Source organism: Calidris pugnax, unplaced genomic scaffold, assembly GCF_001431845.1.
Source record: "Calidris pugnax isolate Ruff unplaced genomic scaffold, ASM143184v1 scaffold68, whole genome shotgun sequence".
NCBI lineage: Eukaryota > Metazoa > Chordata > Aves > Charadriiformes > Scolopacidae > Calidris > Calidris pugnax.
The window spans coordinates 5,100,360-5,126,138 of NW_015090921.1; the positions used below are offsets into that span (position 1 = coordinate 5,100,360).

Here is a 25,779-nt window from a genome sequence, read left to right on the forward strand (position 1 = left end):
GCCAGCTGGTGACAGTGGGCAGAGTATAACCAGTGGACAAAACAACTGTCTCTGTTTCTACAACAGCTGCAGCCTCAGCCAGTGGTCCCAGCCCCACTTCTATAACACTCTGCTCTTGGTGCTGCCATTAAGGGAGGAGATATGAGTCTGTGAGGGTGCAGCAGACATCCCTTGACTTTCCTATGTGCTCAGCATACTCACAGAATTCCTCAGCCTGGTGCTCTGGCCTGGTTCTATCCCTTCCTCCTTACCATATACCTGCCCCTTCCCCTGCCCAGCAGCCAGAGGGGTTTGGGAGATGGAGCAGGACAAGGAATGAGACACAAAGCTGGGAGATGCTTAGAGTCCTGCTCCATAAAGCCTCTTCACTAGTCCTATAACTTGTCTCATGGAATTTGCAATCCAGGTGCTGCAAAATCCAGTGTTACCTGCGGTGCAGGGCAGCTCTGAGGTGCCCCTCTGGTTGCAGGGAGCTGCTACAAAGAATCAAACACTCCAGAAATCAAGTGTTAACTTGTCTTCAGAAATATATTGACTGTGGCTTGTTCAAACGATTTTACAAGCAGTACAGAACTAAAATAAACATTAAATGGCTGTTAAGTGCTCTCCTAGAGAATCTAGCATGCACATACCTCAAAACTGCATGTATAATGAAGCAGAAAGCATAGAACTAAAATAGTATGAGCATATAACATTCAAGGATTCAACCTCAAGAGAAAAAAAAATTGTTTTTTCCTATTTAGTGTGAGGTACACTAGCTTTTTATCCCCCTTTAATGAGAAGAGCTACAAAATTTCTCAGAATAATAATACCTCCCACAGGACTTTTCATGTTTGCTCTGAAAATCATTGCAATATTGCTGACTTGTCTCAATCCACTGGAAGCATTTTAGCTTGGCTAGTGCTGGAATTGGTGAATACTCATCGAAAGTGTGACAATACATTTTACTTGGAATGGCCTTCCTGAAGGGAAAGCACAACTGTGCAGGTGCTGGTTTGCAGGCTGAGGTGAAATGCAATGTACCAACATGCTATAATACACTCAATGAAATGAGTTACCTTGTGTTTTTGCAACAGGCTTTGAGCCACATCCAAGGACTTCCCACAGTTGGTAGAATGGGCAATAGGCAATCGCTCATTAATCCAGTTCAGTTCCATGTCATGATAATGGTAGAACTCATAGAGATCCACAGAAGCTTCCAGCAACTTACGCCTCTCATCAAGAGGTGCTTGCAAAGACTCAAACCTGGGGGTCATCCGTTAAATATATGTTAAAACAAAGCTTATCCTGATTCTGCTGAGGGAATTAGACTGTGATACCACTGTGAAGATTAGAAAACACTGGACGCTTCTTTGCAATTAAATTTCAACAGTTAGTGCTCGCTGCACATACAAGAATCCCTTCTCCAGAAATCTACTTTGGGCATGTAGACTTATACCATAACACTAAACGTCAGCAGAGGAACAGTGATTTACACTTTTGAAGTCCTAGGCTTGTCCTGTGATGTTTTAAGGAACTAGTCACTATTGAATGGTGGATTATTGCACCTCTTAGAAAGCAGTGGATAGCCCATGGGTAAGCAAAGGACTAGAGGAGGAGTGCAGCAGGCAACGAGCAAGGTCCAGTAATAAAGGCTGAGGTGGGTAAACATGCATCTGTGTAGGTGCAGATCAAAGTATAGTTGTGGTAGAACTGGGAGGAGAAATTGTTCCTGAATACAGGTTAAATCCAATCAGCTGAAAGGTATTTTCTAGAAGGTAGAACAAAAAATGCTATTTGAAACAAGGGATGGAGACAAAAAGAGAGTGACACCTCACCTGTTCAGATATTTCTGTGTTTCATCCAGAATCCTCTGAGAGTCAAAGTGATTGGTGGCCATTTTCCTTGCATGAGATACAATAGAGTTCATTTTCTCTGCCAGCTCACGTGTCTCATTTTCCAGCTGTCTGTGCTGCTTGAGTAGATCACGGCTGGAGCGCAAATCATGGCCTGTCTCAGATTCCTGAAGAACTTTCTCAATTTTCTCTATCTTCTTTTTGGCATCCTGCCAGGAAAAGATTACAGCACACTCGTACTGACCTTTCAACAGAACTTTCTTTCACTTAGCCCCCTCCCATGCCAGCTTCCTGAACACAACTTTTAAATCCATAAATCTTTAATTGGTAACTTGATGGCCAGGTATCTCCAAGAGGCATCTCCTGGGAATATTTAATTTTGCACATGATTTTGGAGTAGTCCTCTCCCTGAGACACCAAAGAACATCATCAAAAACAGTCTCTTTGAACTATCTTCAGTGACATAATACAAAACCATCAAACAATCTTCAAAGGCTTCAGATTGTAGCTACAACACAACAGCAGCAAGCAGTATTGTTTTCACAGCATTGACCCATGCAGAGGGTTTTGATTGTTTTCCAGGACAGGACAGCTACACTTATGCAGTGCTGAGCCCGAGTTCAACAGCTTTGTATCTCGGTGCTGTGCCAGCACCATTACCTGGCTGATAGCTTTGGAGTGAGCTTGGTCAGGGTTATATTGGATTTTCTCTCCTGAGACTTTAGACAAAATGGACACCTTAAAATACACTTTTACTTGCATGGTATTCTGTTCTTTTTTGTGGGGACCACGTGACAGAGGAACCAGGCTCCTAGGCAATTCCTCCCCTTTGCTCCCCACCACCCCCTGACCTGGAGCAGTTCCATGAGCTGTTCTTGCTGCCCAGCTTGTCTCAGCTTGTCATCTCGCTCTATAATCTTGCCATACAATTCCTTCCACTTCTTTTGAAGTTCTGACATCTTCTCCCGGATAGAAACTGCAGCATAATGGTTGTCTTGAATCAGCTGATTTCCTTTCTGGAGAAACACAGCACATCAGTTTTTTGAGTAGATCAGCATCTATGAAGTTTGGGACAAGATGGAAGACTTAGCTCCAAAACTGCCCTCACATTTATCAGTGTTGCAAAGTGCTCCTCATTAGCCATCATTTCCTTCTCAGCAGCCTCATGCCACTTCAGTTTGCGTAAGTGGTTTGGGAGTCTTCAATTGATGTCTTGGCTGAATACTTTCTGAGAATATGTTTCATAGGCCTGCTTTCCTACCCAACTGCCTGTTCCCCTAGGGAGCAGTCTTGCGTCACTATGCAGCCACATTTTAACTCCATTTAGTAGTAACAGAGCTCTATCCACAAGGATCAGCTTCCTCTTCCAACAGCTCTTCAAATACAGAGAAGTAAAATACAAATAGCGACTAAGGAACCTCAGTTCACTGTCAAATTGTATATACACATATATATATGTGTGTATGATCCACAAGGCAGATGGAGACAACTGCAAAAGACAGTTTTGCAGTTCTTGCTATTTCTCCCTCACTTCGATGGGAATCCTGGCATACAGGAATAACCTGTTTGAAGAATAATCACACTGAGAGACAAGAGAATAAAAGAAATAGGGGATATTCCAGGAATACAGGAAATCTAGCTGTAGAAGAATCAGAACAATGTTGCCATTTCTTCTGCCCTTCTGCTCCACTCTTGTGACACTCCATCTGTATTAGTGCATCCAGCTCTGGAGCCACCAACATAAAAGTGACATGGACCTGTTGGAATGGGTCCAGAGGAGGGCCAATGAAGATGATCAGAGGGCTGGAGCACCCCTGCTATGAAGATAGGCTGAGAGAGTTGGGGCTGTTCAGCCTGGAGAAGAGAAGGCCACCTCACAGCATAGGGAAATGGTAAATTCATTTGAATAAAGAAGTAACATGCAGTACACTTTACCTGTACAGAATGTGTTGGGGACACACTGAAATTGCCAGGTGCAACCCCCATGTAAGAGTAATATAGTCCAGGACTCAAGACTGAGGGGCAAGAAAGAACATTAACCCATAGTACCTTCATACCTATTTACCTCTGAGGTACATACAGCAAAGCAGATGCCATAGTCACAGTGCCTCTGCACATCGGCTGATCTCCATTTCATGAAAAGAAAAGGAATACACTGGCCAAAATTTTGTAGAGTTGAGATTTTCCCTGAGGATGCTCCCCATGCAGGAGCTTGGCAATGATGTAACACTTCTTGGTAGGGACTTGAGACAGATATAATGTAAATTATGGTATTTACTAATTAAGCAACAAATAAACACTTGTAACAGGCAGAACTATGTAATATTTTACTCCAGAAACTTGAACCTAGGTGAAATTCTCTTGGTTTCACAAACTTGGAATGCATGCCATGCTTGCTAAGGGTGCCAGTTGTAGGGAATTATGAAGATTTGCATTTCCTTCAAGGAATAAGTAGCAGAAGGCTTCAAGCCCATGTGTCCCAAAAGGTTAAGTATCACTGCATGGTGCAGCTCAGGGTCAGTTTTCCAGAAGATTTAGTGGCAGTGGCAAAGCACTGGTGGAAAACAGCTCAGCACAAACTGAGAGTCATTATATTGTGCTGCCAGTGGTTTTGGAGAATTAATAACTGTTTTTCCTTAGTAAGAAATGACCCAGAGGTACAACCTCCTTCAACTTTGCTTCAACCCTTCCATTTGGCAACCTTCAACCCATTAATGTGGTTTTTATGCCAAGTCTCAGCACAGTTACAGCAATCTATCAACCCATTAATTTGCACAGACTGGCTGGAAAAGACTCATGAATTCTGCACTAAGTTTCAAAATAGCAAATGTCAGACCTCAAGCTGAAACATTTTCAAATAGTTCCATGAATCCAGGAAAGTGCAAAAAAACCAAAATGCAATTTAATATTGGTGAAAAAAATATATTTCAAGAGCTGCAAAATGATGATAATATGAACACCCTTCTGGATGCCTATTGGCAATAACTATATGAGCCCTCTCTTTTCATGAGAGGGCTTTTTTCACTAGCTCATCTTTCTCTACCGCATCAAATAGGAACTCACATTCCTTACAATCAAATTCTTTCATAGTTGTTCTCCACACTGCTATCAAGTCCCTTGCAGAACTGAGAAGTCAATTCCTTTTTCTGGATTAACTCAAACTGCCAGCATTCATTTTCCACTAGTTGCATTTTCCCAGCACTAACCCTCAGCCTGGGGTGAGGTTTCCAGCAACACCTGCAAAGTAACCTCCCTGTCCTCCTTCAAACCCTCTTGATATTCCCCTCTCTCTGAAGTCTACAAAACAATTTGCCAGTGGTTAAGCAGCTGGTATGCTGCCATCTGTTTGTAAAGCTGACTAATACTGGACTGCTGTCTCCCTCTTCTGTTTTGATATGTTTATTTGCAAAAATCATCCTTCAGGCAAGGATCATCTTTTTTTATCTGGTTCTGCACCAAAGCCCCATAAGAAAGGGGTGTGTGTGTGTGTGTCTGGTGTGCTGCTACAGTCTCCAAGTGATAACACAATGTAAATAATAATGATTTAAAAAGTGCCTTGTCTATACACAGGCCCAAGGATTTTAAGTTGTTGGTGACAGTAATGCCCTTTTTAACTTGGAAGAGTTCAAATGCTTGATGAGTGTAACTGCTTATTTCAAGTTTATAATTCACATACCTCCTGTGAATTCAGGAGCTTGTCCAGGTGATCCAAATCCTTGTAGAACATTTGTTCTTGGTGTATTTTCTCCAGCCATTCCTTCTTCTGTTTCCATTCATTGTATACATTTTCCTTCTCTTCCAACAGAGCCTGTAGTTTCTGCTGAATCTGAACACAATTTCCAATGAAAAACTCATGTTGGTCTTTATGCCCCATGGACCAGGGTAAGGTGGGAGGAGAAAGGATTAAGTGCAGTGGTGGATAAGCCCCTTAAATTGCAACAAAATTATCAAACAGAAAAAAGTAAAACAAGTCCTAGCACTTATATTTGGCATGAGAGATAAACAAAGGTGCCTCATTTCAGGAATAGAGGAACACTTCTTACAGCATATATAGCAGTCCAAGCCAAGAGAAAAGGTAGGTAACTGTTTCTCAAGTGTACCTTCTAGAATCAAATCCTAATCACCTTTAGTGATAACGGTGCAATTATAGCACTTCAAATTGGGATAGGACAGAAACTTAAGTAAATTATCAAATAGCATATTGTCCTAGTCAGTGAACAGGTGCCTCAATGTTGGACTTCATGTTATTTCAGCTTCCAAACTCTGTATATCCATAGGCCTTCTATAAATGAATTTTTCCTACATTTTTCTACAGGCAAAGGACTTTACAGTCAGGAAGATTTCTACTTACTATAGTAATACATTGCAATATTCAACTAATTTTCAGTCAGAAAGGAGAGTAATTTGCATGATCTCTGCAGTTTTCTGAAGACAGTCAAGAGATACGATAATGAATTGTCAGAGGAGAACTAAACCAGTAGGTACTGGAGGAGAAAAAATGCTGGGAGAATCTCTGAAGCTATTTGTCTCGAGTGAACTGTCATTTTGATTTCTATCTTTCATTTCCAGTGAGTAAAGTATACCAGCATAATTCATTACTACAGAAAATGTTTCAATTAATCTTTAAAGTCTCTAATATGTGTGTTTTCATTCTTTGGTTGACAGGTTTATGTCCATCCTGGTCCGGTATGAATATAGCACTGTAATGTGAAGATTAGTATTTGTGTGGAAACTCTGTTTGGGAAATGGGTAGAATTATCTCCATTGCTCAGAACATACCAAACTTCTCGAATAAGCCCAGCTTTGCTGGAGCAGGCCCTCAGGAGATGCCAGCACTCATCTGCTGCTGAGGTAGGAAATGGAAGGGTTTTTGTACCCAAGCTAGACAGCACACTGAGGCAAACACAGGTCATGCATATGGATATGTGTGAGTGTAGACACACATTTGTACACTTATGGTGCAATACAGTACAGAATTATAGTTATACTGGTGTTGAGTAGCTGAATGTGTGACTGAACTCAAATGAGATTCAATTACCTCTTTTGATCCTGTTTCCTCATCTTGCAAGAGCGACTGTCCTTCCTGTACAACATGATTATACTTCTCTTCTCGTGCTTCAATCTCTGCCAGTAGCTGTTGATGCTGGGTAAGTCTAAGGCTGCTGGTAGATATGTCCCGAATTGTCTCCTTGGCTCTCATTTCCCTGATAATTTCTGCTGTCCATGAGAAATAGTCCCAAACCTGGAACCCAAGAAAACGTGAAAGTTGAGGTCAGAGCTCAAGATTGGGTTATCAGATAGGAAAACCATAGGCTGACTGTTCAACTTTAAGGCAATAATAGGTAATAAAATCACAGATAACAAAGAAAATATTTCATTAGGGCTTAGAGCGCTTCTATGAATTTTAATAAGGGTGGACAACATGACTGTAGGTATTTCTACATACTGTGTTAAAACATACATGTTTTGTAATACCGTATTCAAACTGTGTCATATCACATAAATGACAACATGATACAATTTAATGCCCTTCAGTCCATCATTCTTTAAGTGTTTTCTGGTGTTATTCCTTCACAGAGGATAAAATAATTATCACCTGATTTTTCTGTGGCTTTGGTTAATACAAGTCTACTTGAAACTTAAGTTGTACACATATACTAAAATGAGAGTGAGAATTTTCAGGTGAAAACAGATGAACTCACTCTAATGGAGGTGGAATAAAGGCAAATCACAGTTGAGAAAAAATTGCTTAAGCATATCAGGTATGCAAGATTCAGCTCCTGAATTTTGTGGAATTATGTTGGTACAGAAACACAATTCTGGAAGGAACAAGGATGTAATGCTAGTTTGCTTTCAAAATCTGAGGAACTGATAAACATATTTACAATATCTTAAAACATCCACAGCATTTAGCTGAGGCAATTATGAGCAATAAAAATCTTACACAAATCTCAGAATTATTTTCTGATTGTGACTGAAGAGACCTGAGTAAGCAAAAAAAAAATTGACATTTTCTGTTTGTCTTTCTCTGCACTTGATTCTGCACCTTCACCAGTCCACTTACTTTAGGCATCTTGTTAGAATCTGTAATAGATGTCGTGCTCTTATGTGTCAGTTGGTAAAAACTAGGACTGCAAGGGACTGTACTAGTGATCATATTGGATGATTAATTAATTTTCATTACAGTTTAATTGTATTGGGATTAGTCAATTCAATTCTGAGGTGGTAAATAGTCTTTTAGTTTTTAAGTGTATTTTTAAGAGACTGTTAGGTATAATAAGCGCTGAAGAAAAATGCTCTTTTCCTGACAATTTTCTCTTGTGAATGGTTGCTGTCTTTTCCGTTGAAGGAAACTATGTAATGGAAATAGCTTCTTGCCTGTTCCATTTTACCCATTTTTATCCCTATCATGAAAATTTTGTATAGCTCAAAGCTGGCTTGTGAACCATCCGGCCAGGAAAAAATAGTTTCAGAAAAGCACTACAAAGTTGAAAATGGCCAAGTTGGGGTCCTAAGAGTTTAGGCTTTAAAGACAAAATACTTTTTTCCTAAAGCCAGTGAACACAGCTACTAAACGACTCTTTAAAAGGACTGTGGTCTTTTTAAAGGGGTCCACATAGTGCACATGTGTTGGTGTCATTTTGATTTGCAGAACTAATTCAGACACATCTGGATGTCACTGTAGACACTGAAATTGCATTTGGCACTGCAAATGTCTTAGACTCCCTGAGATTTTAAGCTAAGCATTAGGAAGAAATCCATAAATCTCAGGATATTTAATGCAATGGAACAATTCAAAAGCCACTAATAGGTTATTGGACTGCTACTGCCAGCAACATTTAAGGATAGACTAGGCATCAGTCTGCAGGAAACTCCTAAGCAGAGCCTGACTGATAGACGTGCAGATCCTAGCAGAAACTTCAGAACAAGAACCTCAAACCATTCAGAAACACTTTAAGTGTCTGGCTTGATAGTTTTTTTGGAAGATTTGGAGCCCTCTGCTGTTACTATGTGTTGTCAGTTGGAGCCAGCTCTGCTGTTTAATCAGACTAAAATCATACTTGATGGGATGCAAGCAGATACGCTAGATTATTGTGCAGAATTCTCATTTCATGGAAGGGCAGATTTGTTTTTGTTTCACTTCTTCTGCATACAATTTCATAATGAAAAAGCCCCATGGACTGCGTATGAACAATACTAATGAACAGAAGTACACTGAGCAGCTGTGACTAACACTAAGTTTGTAGACCTCTTGGCATGGCTGAAAGAGGAAAGGGAGCAAAGTTGCCTCTCTGCACTCAGCAATTTGGGGGATATTCTGCAGTAAAGCTGCTCTAACTTACCCTAGAGATACTGAGATTCTTTCAGTCATTAGTTATGGCTGTATAACCCTACCTTGTCCCTCTGGGCAGAAAGATGAGCTTACTGAATTTCCAGAAACAGCTCTTTACTTTTTCAGGAATTATTGTCAGGAAAGGAGGTGAAAATTGAGAGGACTGGGGATACTTCTTGCCAGTAGACTGACATCAAAGAGACAGAGAAATGCCTGAGGCATTATCCCATCTAAGCATCTCACCTGGCTTTGTCATTTTGTTTTATGATGTTAAGAAAGCACCTTAATGACTGTGTAGCCCTCTCTATTAAGCACTGATAGGTTTATATATTTTTAAGGTGTTCATTGCTTGTAAATTTACCAAAGCAGAGGAAAGGGCACAGTGCCAGAGTAAGAAATGGGCTATAGATTTACCATTCAGATCACAGGTTGCATCACAGATTTCAGACCGATTTCAGACTGGTATTTTGTATGGCTCCAGGAATAAAAAGAAAAAAGCACCCCCACCAACAGGACATTTTCTATCTGAAGTAAATAATTAAATTTATGGCATAAGTTATGAAAGAAATCAATAACAAAGTGAACTCTGAGTGACTATGTTTTAACGGATAAATCCATCAAGACTGTCTCCTGATGAAGATTCCCCCAGGCTGAAGACTTCCAGAATCTAATATCTAATATATGTTAGAAGAAAACATAATAGAAGAAGATTGTGTTGTTCTGTCATCCCTAGATCACTGTCAGAAAGACAGTGGACAAATGAACCTTTCACTTACATCAGTAGAAGCAATCTAATTTTCCTTAAGTCAAATTCTAATTAATTTTATTTCCCCGTCAACAATTCTGCACAGGAGAATGGATTCTTAGCAGTTAAAAAACAAACCAAACAAACTCTCACAAAAAAGTGCCACAAACATCCTACATGTCTAACGGTACAATGTATTTTTGGATTAAATATGACATGTTATGCTGGTTTTAACACTTTGAAGAGACTTAAAGTGGATAAGCCTAATGTGCAGAAGTAAACAAAAGCATGATGTACACTCTATTGTGGTCTTGATCCCAGCTCACAACTTGAACACAAACTTGTGGGAAGGTTTTTTCCCATGTGAGCATATCCTGGATATTCTCTGCTTCCCAGCAAACAAGGAAACAGAAAGTGAACTACCAGAGGTATCTTTAGTTGACACTGAAGTTATACCTGGAACAATTCAAGAATTCAAAGAATGTAAAGGTACTCTAGAAATCTACATTAGCAACTTTCTTCATGATTAAAAGGGGCACCCTTGCTGTTTTAGTACCCACTAATGCAACACTTGCAGCAATAATCTGCTAATTTGCAGTGGTGTCACTCAAGTGTCTTCACTGAGATTGCTGACAATTGATAAATATTCTGTGGCAATCCATAGCTCAGTGACCTACTGAGTTCTTTGGAGAGAAAACTACTGTGCATTGCAGATGATGGTATTATGCTAATGTATGCATGTCACTGTGTTTGAGCAACTGGAGAGGTTGCTGCAAAGACCGGAGACTTGTATTTGATACATTCCATGAATTAAGTTAACTGTGGGTTATTGCATACACTGAGAGAGAGAGAACAAACCTGTAGCCATTATAAATGGCTAAAATTACAAATGGGAGTCTAATATCTAGTGTTATTACTCTCACCCAGTAGGAATTGCAGGGTCTTTGAAAAGACTACTGCTGTTCATGCAAAGTGATGACCATTTCTGAAAACTCTCAATTATCCCATACACAGTTGGAAACAAGCTTCCTTTCCTACAGAAGATAAACGATCCCTACCCTATAATACATTTCTAAATAGCTACAAGCACTTAAATACTGGATTAACAACAGAGATAGCACCTGTAACATTTTACATTAACCCTTGCAGCTGGGAAGTACACCTATGACTCACACACACTGAAGGCAGCTTTCCCCTGTGTACCAATGGAAAGAAGTACTTACATGTGCCTGAAACTGGTAAAGCTTGTGTGCTTGTTCCAGCAATTTCTTGCGCAGTTCCACTTTAGACTTCAGGGCCCTCCAGTTGGTCACAATTGCCTGCTGCTTTGCTTTCAGGTCTTCCACCTGCTTCTTTGAGCAATGGGTCAGCACGTGATCTGCAGAATGGATCAGCTCCTGCAGCTATATGTAGGGACAAAAGAAGAGGGTAGGAATGAGAGTGTCACAGAGCTAATATCAGAAAACTTATGATAAGGGCTATGTTAATTGCACATGAAACTACAGTTCAAGCAACATTTTTTGCCGTAACTTTTCTCATGCAGAATAAAAGCTTCCCTAATTTCAGTTCTGTGGAATAACAGTGACACCCAGTGTTTGCAAAGGCTCATCACAACGGTGTTTTTTCAAATAGTCAGGTAGATTTTGTTTCTCCTTTTCACTGTATCACTTATTACATAAGTAATGCAAATAATAGCTAACCATACCTTGTTTTCCCCAGTGACCATATAGATTAACTGTGACTGCATTCTCTTCATGCATGTCTCATGCCCTTTTACCTTCAAAAGTAACAAGCTGCTGGTGGGATCCAATTCTAGCATCATCTACCACAAGGCCAGGATATGAGGGCACTCATATATGATACTGGGATAACTACTTCAGTAATCTCAATATAACACATGCTCTTTTAACTTTACCATTACATTTACTAAATGAAGAAAAAATACTTGTTTTATTGGTCTAGTTGAAGCTAAGCAAATCTCCTAGGTACAAGGAAGTATTCTAAACAACAGCTGTTCTCGTGGGCTGAAATTTTTCACAAGTTTGTATAACGAGACCTTTCTTCTCACAGTCTAACTCCCACCCCTCTAAACTTGTTGAAAATTCCAGACTGCTGCCCCATCCTTCCTTCTATAATTCTCTATACTTAATCAGTGCATTTTGTGTTCAATGAATATTCCATTTCTCTGCACATAAAAGAGATTCTGGATTTTTCCTTGTAATCACCCTCAGCACTTTGAAGAAGGGGGATAAATGCATCATAAATCCTGGCATAATCATACATTTCAAGCAGTGATCAAAAATATCCCTGTGAATCACTTCAATAGTCAGTGATCATTATAATACGTCCTTTATTTGTAAGATTTCAAAAGACCTACTTTATCATTGCCACCAAACCTTGAACATACTAAAAAAGCAGAAGACTAAGGAAGACCCTTAGACACTTCCAAGCTCTCACAGAGAGCCTGTAATAATTTGGTCCACAATACCAAATTATTACTGTGATTGTCTTGGAAACTTGAATTTTGGCCACACATGAAAGACCACAAATGACTTTCACTACCTGCTGCTCATTCCCAGAGAGTTCATGCTCCAGGGCCACATGGTTCCGGAGCTGGGTTTGCACACCTCTCATGTCCTTAGCAACATCATCTGGAATACTTTTGGACTTCTCCTAGAAGGAAGAAATCAGAGAAAGCTTTGTTACTTTCTACTTCCAAGCAAAACACACCACAAGCCTACTTCAGTCATTTTGTGTACTGCAACTCATACTGCACAGTTAAGGACATCCTGTGTTACTCAAGTATAATAGCTAAAAGGAAACTGGAAAAATCTGTCCTAGTAACTCACTTCTAAGTATCTCAGGGATTAAGTTACCCAACTGGACTGTGAGATGTTCAGTCTTTTCTTGATCAGACAACACAAGACAATGTCTTCCAGGCTTTGAATTGAGAATCAATCTTGAATAGCTACTGCAGTGACATATAGTGAATTTTTAATGTAGCATTAACAACCAACAGTTTCAGGCCATTATTTGGCATACAAGTGGTCTATCTGTGAACCCCCTTTAGATAAAAATTTAGTTACATGTGCTCAGGAAAGATGAGTTAAAAATGGCATACATGCAAAGAAAGATTACTGTGAAGATGACAGAAACAGAGAAACCATCACATAAAAGGAGACAAACATTTATTTAGCTCAACAAAGGTTCTGAGGGGATTTAACTGTTGCACAGACATGCACTGGGAAACAGTAAGCAAAAAAGAAAGGGCATTTCAGCTGGAGGACAACACTGTTGCTAGAATAAAATGATTTGAAATTTGTTCCAGGTCCATTTAGGTGAAAATTAGAAGAACATTTCTAACCATAGGAGAAATACATTTCTGTAACAGATTCCCAGGCTGGTTTGGGGTACCAACACCATATCTTGGTAAGGCGCTGTAAAAGGAGATGCATGTTGTAGTTGCCTGTGATATGATGGCACTGGAGTTGATGACCTAAGCAAGATCTTCTAGTACCATGTTGCTTTAAGAAACGGCTTTTCCTGGTAGACATCTGAGGAGGGGGTACACAGGAAGGGGTAGGCAAGATGACTGAATTGCCCTCCCACTCAGCAGAGAAGCTTATTAACAAGATGCTATGCAAGAAGTGTGTATTTGTTTGCCTGGGTCAAACTCAGCATGGGGATAAACCAACAGCTGGACTGTGAAGTGTTTCTGAACTACCACTTGTCACTGCCACAGAATTAACTAGTTCATCATTGAAGTTAAATATGCACCAGGTTCTGAAAATCCCAGCTGGTATACAGTGAAATATTGTGCCGTTTGATTTTCCATCCACAACAGGGAAAGAAAACAGGAATAACAGTTGAATAAGGCAGCCTCTACCAACATAAGCAACTAGAAAATCTACCACACATAACATGCCAAAGCCCTGTTGCCTTGCAAACAGTGCAAGCTCTGTTGGATTGCCTCCTCCTGTATGCATTTGTATTAGGAAACACCTCTCATTACAGCAAGGATGTGGTTTCTCTGTGAAATTCTTCAGGATGCTCAGATAGAACAGAAGCCTTAACATTTTCATTGGGACTTCCCCCCTGAGTTTTCACACTGGGACTGTTTGAAATTATTGCCAGTAGTGGGCACTGAAATGAGAGGAAAGGAATTTTGGCTCAGCTTTTTGCATCAGGTCACACGATTGCCTGACAATCTTCCAGACTAATGGCCACTGTGATTCAGACAAATGCCTTTTTCACAAGACAGTTCTTTCTTCAGCACATAAAGCTACAATAGTGTACAAAGCACCACAGCAAGGCAGTAAACACTTTCATAGTCAGGCCTGATGACTGCAAACATTACCATATGCATTGAACTGTGACACAACTTAGTTCAAGCCCTGGTCTTCTCGGCTTATCCCACAGATCAGCAGCTCTAGCTGCACCTGGTCTCACCCATGGTTCTCATAAGATGACCAGTCAGGCATCTAAGGATTACACAGGATTTCTTTTGTTTTTTTAACACTGTGAGTAACCACACAGTTTCTTACTGAGATATTTCAGAAGTCAGTAGTAAGCATGCTGAGAATCATAAGAATACTCCACAAATTAAACTGAAATGAAGTTCTCATTATATGAGACTTCCCCCCCCTTTTTTTTTTACCTCAATATGGGCCAGAGCATCTGTCAGATCTTGGAAACACTTGTGAATCACCTCAGCATCTCTCAGCCGCTCACCTCGTAATCTAGTAATTTCCAAGAGCTCCTCCCAGGAGTTCCTACAGGAGAGGACAGGGAAAAGAAACATGTAAAACCTTCAAACTAGGAGTAAAGGAGATTAACAGTCTGAGAAAGACTGAAAACAAGACCTCCTCTAACTTTGTTTTTCATTCCTGCCATTAAATTCTACCTGAATGATTCCCTGAGGGGCAGCATGTCTCTCACTCCACTCCATCCATGTCTCCTGTCTACTCCAAGCACCTAAATAGATGGTCCTATATAAGGGCACACCTCTCCAATATGCTTTTCACATTTTATATGCAGGACTCGGACCTGAGTAAGCCCCTGCTATTCCTTCATGCTTCTCTTCTGGCCCAGTTTGGACCAATGCCAGACATAAGAAGCTTGGAACATCTTAATGTTGTTCTGCAGAGCAGCCATGGGATTCAAACTCAAAAATCAGAAGCAATAAAGGAGCAACTAAACTTCTAGCCTTTTGATCCTGTTTCAAAGGGCAAGGGAAGTTCATTCACCCCTCGCTTGTAAAGTACCTCTGATGCAATTTACAAGAAGCCAAATCAGCAAGCAGATAACGTCTGCATTATAGTCGGCTATTTTTAAACGAGGCATCACAGCAGCTCTGTTTCAGTGAGCAAACCACATTATTTTGCAATTAGAGGATTGGGAGGACATGCCTTATCCTTTTCTAATTCCTTCTCACTTCCTCATCCTCAAGAGTGAGCTGAAAGAACAAAGCATTATAGGGCTAACACAAGTCTCCTACCTTAGCTCCTTCTGCTTCTGCCGAATCTCCCGGGACTCAGAATGCCCACCGTTGACCAAGCTGTCTGCCAGCTGCTGGCAAACCACAACCCTTTTCCCAGCTCCTTCCAACTGGTGTCGGAACGTGTCATATTTGGCACAAAGTTGCTTTAGAAGGAAAAACAACAATAACAAAAAAGACATTTAGATTGTTCTCTTTTTCCAAATGTACCTGCTCAGCTATCAGAGCACAGCCAAAAGACTGATCAAACTTGGAGATGGAGAAACTGCAGAGAATGAATGCATTTTATTTCTAAAGACCACGAGGAGCTACAAACTCTTAGCAAAACACGAGGTTTGTCATGCAGATGGGAGGCAGAAACACTATTACCAGGGCTAGAAACAAACATCCAATGTACAATGCATTTCAATTATTAAATTATATGCTTTCACTTCACAAATGCAAATATGTATTCAGTACTATAACTGAATAATGCAGTCCAATTTTAAGATTTAGGGCATAAGATATTTTGCAATAAATTATGAAAATGAGGATTCTGAATGGCTATTGATTTCTAACGGGCTGACATTAGATCAGTTTCTGCGCCATGTGAAGAAGAATAGCTGTAGATGTCCATACATCAACATTTGTGATGAAAAAAATCCTTAACAAACACCACACTGAAATACCTGGTTATTAAAAATAGAAAGGAGTTGCAGTCTGAAGGTGTAAACATTTTAACATGCAGTTGTTTCCTGCAGCTCAGCCCCCATAGTAACAGGATGTAAGTGTTAGGCAATGCTGCCTGCCTGCCATAACAAGTCAATCCTTCCCACCCACTCTTTACCCTTCTCTCTTTCCTTCTCCCAGCTATTTATACTTAAATTTCTTACTCTGTCCTATAAGATTTCAAGGACAACCTTAGAATCCTTTTAAAGTTTCACTGCACACAGTTTGGTTGATTTTTGATCTGTTACTTGAAAAACTCACCAAGACATGTGCATAATCATTTCCATAGTCTTCAGAGCTGGCTATTTGTTTCTGCTGAGTGATCCAGTCTTGCAGATCTTCATATTCTCGTAGAAACTCATGCAACACAAGAGTCTCATCCAGCTTCTTCCCTCTGTTGGGAGGAGACAAGACAATACAATTAGACCAAGGGAATACAAGAGGAGGGCAATCAGTAACTTTCTTCCTATTAATCTCCAAAACCTCTCACCAAAGACTTGTTTTTTTCAATGAGAGCTGACTTTATTTCTCAAGATTGGAAATTATGTTTATGGGATGGCAGTTGTCAGCCAGTTAGACTCATTGGCCAAGTTTCCCAGAAAAGCACTGTGCCTAGCTGAACTCTCTCCCTGGTTTTTTGTTTGTTTGGGTTTTGGTTGTTTTTTCTTTGTTTTTTTGGGGGGGTTTGGTGGTTTTTTTGGCACGGGGGATGTGTTGGGTGGTTGGTTTCTTTTTTCTGTTCCCATAACAATACCCTTCTTTTTTTCCCAGATCTGTTCTGATCTGTCTTTCTAAAAATAATGCAGTACTTACAGAAATGAGAAGGAAATCTTACTAACTGAGGATGGGTGCACCAGAAAGGCAAGTGCTATGAAAGCCATTTTACGCAATTCTGTTCATATTGCCTGTTGAGCAAAATTGCTGCAACTTTTTTCTTATTTCTGATTATCTAGAGTATCTTATAATACAGCCTGACATATTACAGGCCTTCCACAGTAAAGAAAATACCAATTTTCCAGCTGCTAACAGTGCCTGGCCATTGTGCAAATATGCCAGGAAAGATGAATTTGGCTGCACTGTTTGAATTGCAGATGGTCACCACAGGAGATGTAGCTTGCTGAGAAGCCCACCAAGGGAAATGCAGATCACAGGTACAAACCAGAGCACCAATAAAGCCCCATGAGACCCAGGTTAACATAAAGCATGAATGACCACAAAACATTTCTGTGTTCAAGACACACAAGCACTTTGATATTTCCAGATTGAGTATTTCTTTTTCTGAACTTTTCATTCACAGTATTTTCTATTAGTACTTTTACTTTTATAATTGTAAACAAGAATAGAAACAAAAGACAAAATATCAGCATTTCCTCTAGGCTTAATTATTCTTGTATTCAGACTCATTTATTTGTTAGTCTACTTGCAGAGCCCCATTCTTTTTCAAATTTCACAAAATTTGAAAGGATAAATTTGGAAGATAAACTGAAACTGTTCAGACATTTATTCCTTCCTCACAACAAACCAGAATGGTTTAAAAACCCTGTGTACAAGTAAACTGTCCTGTTGTAAAAATCTTACTGTAACAATAAGAGAAAGGAAGTGAAATGAAAAGTAAATTACATTTAAGAATAAACCACTTCCGATATTAGCACAGCAACTGGGTATAAAATGTAACTGTAATTATTTCCCTTCTGCTATCTAATGAATTAAGTAATTTTCAAGCAACATTAACAAAGCCTTTTAAAAACCATTTTTTCCTCTTGATAGCACACTCCAAATACCACAAATGCAAGTCAGAATCCAGCATCTCAAGTCACTTTACCCTTCATCATCTTGTAAAGAGGAAATCTGAGGGCTTCAAATCCTTAATACGTAGCAAAACTCCCTGAATAAAATGTAGAGTTCTCGCTTAGCAATAATAAAAAGCTCATAGGTGCACAGAATTCTAATATAGAAACAAGCAATTTCCTAAATACAACTAAAAAAAGAGGAGATGCTGGATATGATCTAAATTCCAGTGAAATAACTGGAGATAACCTTTATGGACTTCAGTGGGCTTTGAATCAAACCTAGGATCCAAGGGATAGTTCCAGTCTGTACCTTGCTGCTGCTAGTTCCTGCAGTTCCTGGAGCCTGGAATGAACTTGTTCCTTTGGTGCATCAACCTCAACATACTGGGTGGAGCCCGCACAAAGAGTTTGGGCACTTTCACTCAGTTCTGTCATCAAATTTTGGTAAATGGCAATCTCATGCTCCAGTGCCTGGCAGAGAAAATAGTGGATTGAGAGTCAATTTTCCAAGACACGCACTGTTTGAACTTTTGCACCAGTCTATGGTGTAGCCATTGAGACGTTAAAACAGGAGAAAACTTTCTGAAAGCATGTGATGTTTCCATGACTTGATAAGTTTTAGATCATTTTCTACCAACATTTTTTTTGAAAAAAAGGAGTACATAAATTCAAACAAATTAGGTGAATAAAGACAATTAGAAATTCCTTTTGCATTATTAGGCAGGTAGAAGTATTCCTGGAATAATATACTATCCATATCTTTGATTCTAGGGAAAAAAAAAAAGGTTTCTGCATGTACCTGTTGAGACTAAAAAGCAGATACCAGATCATATTCAGTTTGTGTCTCAAAAAAATTAGAGAATATTCACCATTCCCCCTTTTCCCCAAACTATTTTTTTTCCAACCATATTAGTAAGCTGCATTGATCTCTTCTATCAGTCCATTCACACGCAGACACACATCAATGTGAAATATCTTGTAGATGGCTGGACACTTAAGTACAAATGAGACAGAAAATTTTACAACCACAGACAGACTAGAAGATCAGGTCAGCATACAGAATTTAAGTGCAGAAATACCTTATGTTTCTTGCGGAGTTTCAAAGTTGAATCTTCATCCTTACCATAGTCCTTGCTTGTCACAAGTGGATATTTTTCTGCTATCCAAGCGTCCAGGTCTGAAGTATTCATTAAAAACTATCAGTTAAACAGAAAGAAAATTAGTTTCTACCCCAACTTTCATAATACAAAAATTTTTTGATCTAATACATTCTAAATAGAGAGTGCACTGTAAGACTTACTGTGATGTTTTATTAAATAATAAATAAAGAATATTTAATCCCAAGAACTACTATTCCACACTCTTGTTCTGTGAAATCATATGAAAGTGAAGGAGGCCACAGATGGAAGACTTCAGTGCAGGAGAACTAAAGTCTTCTCCAGGCATCAAAGCAAGTTGTCTCAATTCTCTTTGTTCACATCACTATCCTTACTTGACTCTTCCTGCATGCAGTATTTTTATTTAAAACAAGCTAACATAACAGTCTAATATCCTGTTGAAAATAATAGGGCCAGAAATCCTATCTCACTCTTAGAGTGAAAGAGTGTTATGAGCTTCTCAGTTCTCATTTTGTTGCCTGGAACGTTGGTGCCTGGATCAGGCAAAGACTGGATGGCATAAGAGATCCCATCTTTTCTGATTTCCTTGTCATAATTCTCCAGTATGAAGGGCCAGTTCAAGATCCATTGCATTACTCAAGTCAAAGCCTCAGGCTGTATAAACATGTTGAGAAAGGAGCTACCACTAGGAGAAATGTGTGTTCTACAGACAACCACAAGGGATGAGTAGAGAGTCCAAGGCAAACCTCTCAAGCAGGAGCTCTAAACTGGGGGCTACATTCAGGTTATGCAACCCAGCCCTCCATCCCCAGGAGACTGGCCTCAAGCAACTGAAGTCAATACTAGTCCCAGCAAAGCTGGTTTTTTATTCACTTTAAAATTTTGGTCATCTTGTTTGTCTGAAGAAGCTACTGTGTAAGCACTTTGCTGTAATTTGTACCTCCTGGAAGCCAACTGAGTGCTGCAGCTGCTTCATCCTCTCCTCACAGGCCTTCTCCAAGCCCTGCCAGGCAGTCACAAGCTCCTGGCACTTCTCACTTATTTTCTGAGCTGATGGATGCCGGCCTACAACCATTGTCTTTCCTTTATCCAGGACCCGCTGGATTTGCTGTTTGTGGGCATTCACCTCTGCCTGCAGTTCCTGGGAATGAGATAAAAGGAAAAACAGGAATAAAGGAAGGGTACGTCAAGACAAAGAAATTATGTGTGCTCCTAGTCCTAAGCAAAATTGCCAGCTGGTGACAGTGGGCAGAGTATAACCAGTGGACAAAACAACTGTCTCTGTTTCTACAACAGCTGCAGCCTCAGCCAGTGGTCCCAGCCCCACTTCTATAACACTCTGCTCTTGGTGCTGCCATTAAGGGAGGAGATATGAGTCTGTGAGGGTGCAGCAGACATCCCTTGACTTTCCTATGTGCTCAGCATACTCACAGAATTCCTCAGCCTGGTGCTCTGGCCTGGTTCTATCCCTTCCTCCTTACCATATACCTGCCCCTTCCCCTGCCCAGCAGCCAGAGGGGTTTGGGAGATGGAGCAGGACAAGGAATGAGACACAAAGCTGGGAGATGCTTAGAGTCCTGCTCCATAAAGCCTCTTCACTAGTCCTATAACTTGTCTCATGGAATTTGCAATCCAGGTGCTGCAAAATCCAGTGTTACCTGCGGTGCAGGGCAGCTCTGAGGTGCCCCTCTGGTTGCAGGGAGCTGCTACAAAGAATCAAACACTCCAGAAATCAAGTGTTAACTTGTCTTCAGAAATATATTGACTGTGGCTTGTTCAAACGATTTTACAAGCAGTACAGAACTAAAATAAACATTAAATGGCTGTTAAGTGCTCTCCTAGAGAATCTAGCATGCACATACCTCAAAACTGCATGTATAATGAAGCAGAAAGCATAGAACTAAAATAGTATGAGCATATAACATTCAAGGATTCAACCTCAAGAGAAAAAAAAATTGTTTTTTCCTATTTAGTGTGAGGTACACTAGCTTTTTATCCCCCTTTAATGAGAAGAGCTACAAAATTTCTCAGAATAATAATACCTCCCACAGGACTTTTCATGTTTGCTCTGAAAATCATTGCAATATTGCTGACTTGTCTCAATCCACTGGAAGCATTTTAGCTTGGCTAGTGCTGGAATTGGTGAATACTCATCGAAAGTGTGACAATACATTTTACTTGGAATGGCCTTCCTGAAGGGAAAGCACAACTGTGCAGGTGCTGGTTTGCAGGCTGAGGTGAAATGCAATGTACCAACATGCTATAATACACTCAATGAAATGAGTTACCTTGTGTTTTTGCAACAGGCTTTGAGCCACATCCAAGGACTTCCCACAGTTGGTAGAATGGGCAATAGGCAATCGCTCATTAATCCAGTTCAGTTCCATGTCATGATAATGGTAGAACTCATAGAGATCCACAGAAGCTTCCAGCAACTTACGCCTCTCATCAAGAGGTGCTTGCAAAGACTCAAACCTGGGGGTCATCCGTTAAATATATGTTAAAACAAAGCTTATCCTGATTCTGCTGAGGGAATTAGACTGTGATACCACTGTGAAGATTAGAAAACACTGGACGCTTCTTTGCAATTAAATTTCAACAGTTAGTGCTCGCTGCACATACAAGAATCCCTTCTCCAGAAATCTACTTTGGGCATGTAGACTTATACCATAACACTAAACGTCAGCAGAGGAACAGTGATTTACACTTTTGAAGTCCTAGGCTTGTCCTGTGATGTTTTAAGGAACTAGTCACTATTGAATGGTGGATTATTGCACCTCTTAGAAAGCAGTGGATAGCCCATGGGTAAGCAAAGGACTAGAGGAGGAGTGCAGCAGGCAACGAGCAAGGTCCAGTAATAAAGGCTGAGGTGGGTAAACATGCATCTGTGTAGGTGCAGATCAAAGTATAGTTGTGGTAGAACTGGGAGGAGAAATTGTTCCTGAATACAGGTTAAATCCAATCAGCTGAAAGGTATTTTCTAGAAGGTAGAACAAAAAATGCTATTTGAAACAAGGGATGGAGACAAAAAGAGAGTGACACCTCACCTGTTCAGATATTTCTGTGTTTCATCCAGAATCCTCTGAGAGTCAAAGTGATTGGTGGCCATTTTCCTTGCATGAGATACAATAGAGTTCATTTTCTCTGCCAGCTCACGTGTCTCATTTTCCAGCTGTCTGTGCTGCTTGAGTAGATCACGGCTGGAGCGCAAATCATGGCCTGTCTCAGATTCCTGAAGAACTTTCTCAATTTTCTCTATCTTCTTTTTGGCATCCTGCCAGGAAAAGATTACAGCACACTCGTACTGACCTTTCAACAGAACTTTCTTTCACTTAGCCCCCTCCCATGCCAGCTTCCTGAACACAACTTTTAAATCCATAAATCTTTAATTGGTAACTTGATGGCCAGGTATCTCCAAGAGGCATCTCCTGGGAATATTTAATTTTGCACATGATTTTGGAGTAGTCCTCTCCCTGAGACACCAAAGAACATCATCAAAAACAGTCTCTTTGAACTATCTTCAGTGACATAATACAAAACCATCAAACAATCTTCAAAGGCTTCAGATTGTAGCTACAACACAACAGCAGCAAGCAGTATTGTTTTCACAGCATTGACCCATGCAGAGGGTTTTGATTGTTTTCCAGGACAGGACAGCTACACTTATGCAGTGCTGAGCCCGAGTTCAACAGCTTTGTATCTCGGTGCTGTGCCAGCACCATTACCTGGCTGATAGCTTTGGAGTGAGCTTGGTCAGGGTTATATTGGATTTTCTCTCCTGAGACTTTAGACAAAATGGACACCTTAAAATACACTTTTACTTGCATGGTATTCTGTTCTTTTTTGTGGGGACCACGTGACAGAGGAACCAGGCTCCTAGGCAATTCCTCCCCTTTGCTCCCCACCACCCCCTGACCTGGAGCAGTTCCATGAGCTGTTCTTGCTGCCCAGCTTGTCTCAGCTTGTCACCTCGCTCTATCATCTTGCCATACAATTCCTTCCACTTCTTTTGAAGTTCTGACATCTTCTCCCGGATAGAAACTGCAGCATAATGGTTGTCTTGAATCAGCTGATTTCCTTTCTGGAGAAACACAGCACATCAGTTTTTTGAGTAGATCAGCATCTATGAAGTTTGGGACAAGATGGAAGACTTAGCTCCAAAACTGCCCTCACATTTATCAGTGTTGCAAAGTGCTCCTCATTAGCCATCATTTCCTTCTCAGCAGCCTCATGCCACTTCAGTTTGCGTAGAACATTTGTTGGATCACGATAGGATTCATCTGATGCAATCTTGTACTTCTCTTCCATCCAGATCAAAAGGTCAGCAGCATCACGATTAAACTCCTACAGAAACAAGCAGGATTAAATTGATTTGAGGTCTGTTTCTACATGGGTTTGCAGTACATCCTTCCTGTTAGGATCAAGTCCTTTTTTTTTTTTCTAACAGTTAGGAAATTTTATATATTTTCATACAAAAGTTATTCTACACAATTTGATATATTTTCATACAAAAGTTATTCTACACAATCAACAGTCTTAATTGAACAGGTATGATCTTGAACCATGGATGAGTTTTTAAGCCCTCTGAGTAATATCTCTTAGTCCCTTTTTACCACATTTACTAATCTGTTGCCTTTGAGGTATGATCTTGAACCGTGGATGAGTTTTTAAGCCCTCAGAGTAATATCTCTTAGTCCCTTTTTTACCACATTTACTAATCTGTTGCCTTTAATTGTCAGTGAAGGTTTGCATTTTCAATAGACAATTTTAACTATAAGTGGTCCAGTTCTCCAGTATAACTTTGTATCTCAGCACTGCAAGCTAAATTTGGTACCAAAATTATGGTTACTGTAAGTTATCTGTGCCAAAATATTAAGGCCCAGAACACAAATTTAGTACCAAAACTATGGTTACTGTAAGTATCTGTGCCAAAATATTAAGGCCCAGAACAATAATAAGTAATGAGTAGAATAAACTTATCCAGCAGAAGAAATATTCTGTTGATATTTTTTTATTCAATAACTCCATTTTTGCTTTGGTGTTTTGCTGTGGTTATGGCTTTGTAAGATTTATCAACAGTGCATCATCTGCTCCCTGGAAAGTGGAATTCTCTGTCTCACAGCCGAACAGGAAGTGAGCTGTAGTAGGAATGCTCACCAGTTTGAGATTTGTCCCATATTAAGACAAATGATAAAATTACTTCACGCATGCTTGACCAAATCCACAGTATCAGTCAGTTTACCTGCAGCTCTAGGGAATCCAACAACTTCTGTTTTCTCTTGGAATTGCTTTCTATCAGCCGCTCCCACCTTCGCCGGAGAGTAATCATTCTCTCTTCAATACTACCAAGAAAAACACAAGTCCAATGCAGTACTAGTCATTGGTTCCCCTTGGTTGTACTGCAGTATGACTATGATATAAATGGAATCTAGTTCAACACCTCTGTTAACAGGATGAAGGGATATATGACCCTGTCCCATGACCATTCTGGCCTCGTCTGGAAAGCAGCTATTGCTTCCTAGCTACTCTGGACTTTCCTTTTAAATGACCGTGTTACATTAGTGAATTGAAGTCGGGTATGTTTGACTAAAACACCCAGACTTTTCTCTTTCCCAAATATTCCACTTTAACTAATATTTTTCTTTGTGATGCAAGTGCAATGAGGCTCTGGTATGACCTTCTAATGGTAGTCGTGCTGGCAAGAAATCAGATTTTAATAACATTTTTATCTATTTGTGGAGGCAATTTTCAAGACATTATCATGGATTTAAATACATTTTTATCAATTTGTGGAGGCAATTTTCAAGACATTATCAGTTACGATCATAAGAACATAGTCTTTTGACCCAAGAGGTCGATTCTGACCCTATATTTCTAATTCTTGTTTGTGCAGAGGTCCCCTCACTAGATCATAGTGGCTCTAGCACAGTAAAGGAATTACAGATGATAGTTTAGCTTCAACAAAAACATGAAGGAGCTGCTCCTGATGAGTTATTTCCTTGTGAAGCCTTCCCTAACTTTTTAACAGCAAACATTAATTCAAATTTGTGATACTAATAAATGAAAGAAAATTCGTTTTATGTAGGCATTTAAGGAGTTTACATTAAAGAATTTTTAACACTATATGTAATTTATGATACAAGGCAAATTATTCTAGCATTCTGTCAAACGCCACTTGTAAGCTAAAGCATTTCACTTATTTGTCCTGAGAGCATAGGAAGTTCATATTTTTTTTAAAAAATTCCTTCACCCCTTTCTCTCCCCCCCATCCAGCAGATCACAACTTTGAGGTCAACTGAATCCTGGCTCAGAGAAAGTCTTTCATCTCACCCTGATTGCACTGGACCATTTATTAAAGCTAAATGAAAAAGGAAGGAGTTTGGACTCACACATGAGATGCAAAGTGTCTATTCTCTATTAGGTTCACTCCATTTTCATTAAGGGCTTCAATTCGTCTCTTCAGCACCATTAGCACTTGTTCAAATTGCTGATGTTGCTTTAGCAGGCTTCGAACAGCATCTACATGGTCCTGTATTTAAGAAAGAAAGTTTGATCAAGTTTTTTCTCGGACATATGTTGTTTCTGTAGCAATGAAAAAAATGTTGGACTTTATTTTCCCCCTTCTCTTTCAAACAGGAGATATAGTGCACGTTTTGCTTATGCCTAAGGATGTTCAGGGCTACAAACAAGCAGCAGGTGTTTAAGTTTGTATCATATCTGGTTCTTCTGTTTAATGTTTTCACTATGGTTCCA

At 39.9% G+C, this 25,779-nt stretch overlaps 1 protein-coding gene across 1 annotated transcript in view; it reads right to left on the bottom strand.

Annotated features, from left to right (window-relative positions):
* LOC106892737 (spectrin beta chain, non-erythrocytic 5-like) overlaps positions 1 to 25,779 on the bottom strand; it is a 121,871-nt gene that overhangs the window by 89,656 nt on the left and 6,436 nt on the right. The window contains exons 7-25 of the mRNA XM_014950154.1: positions 25,416 to 25,555; positions 24,269 to 24,368; positions 23,200 to 23,370; positions 22,943 to 23,107; positions 22,074 to 22,300; positions 21,315 to 21,501; positions 19,967 to 20,167; positions 18,988 to 19,104; positions 18,219 to 18,379; positions 16,380 to 16,512; positions 15,411 to 15,556; positions 14,571 to 14,685; positions 12,476 to 12,586; positions 11,137 to 11,316; positions 6,874 to 7,077; positions 5,512 to 5,661; positions 2,687 to 2,851; positions 1,818 to 2,044; positions 1,059 to 1,245 (exon numbers count right to left, since the gene is read on the bottom strand). Coding sequence (XP_014805640.1) covers positions 1,059 to 1,245; positions 1,818 to 2,044; positions 2,687 to 2,851; positions 5,512 to 5,661; positions 6,874 to 7,077; positions 11,137 to 11,316; positions 12,476 to 12,586; positions 14,571 to 14,685; positions 15,411 to 15,556; positions 16,380 to 16,512; positions 18,219 to 18,379; positions 18,988 to 19,104; positions 19,967 to 20,167; positions 21,315 to 21,501; positions 22,074 to 22,300; positions 22,943 to 23,107; positions 23,200 to 23,370; positions 24,269 to 24,368; positions 25,416 to 25,555 — 3,087 coding nt within the window. The remainder of the gene's footprint in view (positions 1 to 1,058; positions 1,246 to 1,817; positions 2,045 to 2,686; positions 2,852 to 5,511; positions 5,662 to 6,873; positions 7,078 to 11,136; positions 11,317 to 12,475; positions 12,587 to 14,570; positions 14,686 to 15,410; positions 15,557 to 16,379; positions 16,513 to 18,218; positions 18,380 to 18,987; positions 19,105 to 19,966; positions 20,168 to 21,314; positions 21,502 to 22,073; positions 22,301 to 22,942; positions 23,108 to 23,199; positions 23,371 to 24,268; positions 24,369 to 25,415; positions 25,556 to 25,779) is intronic.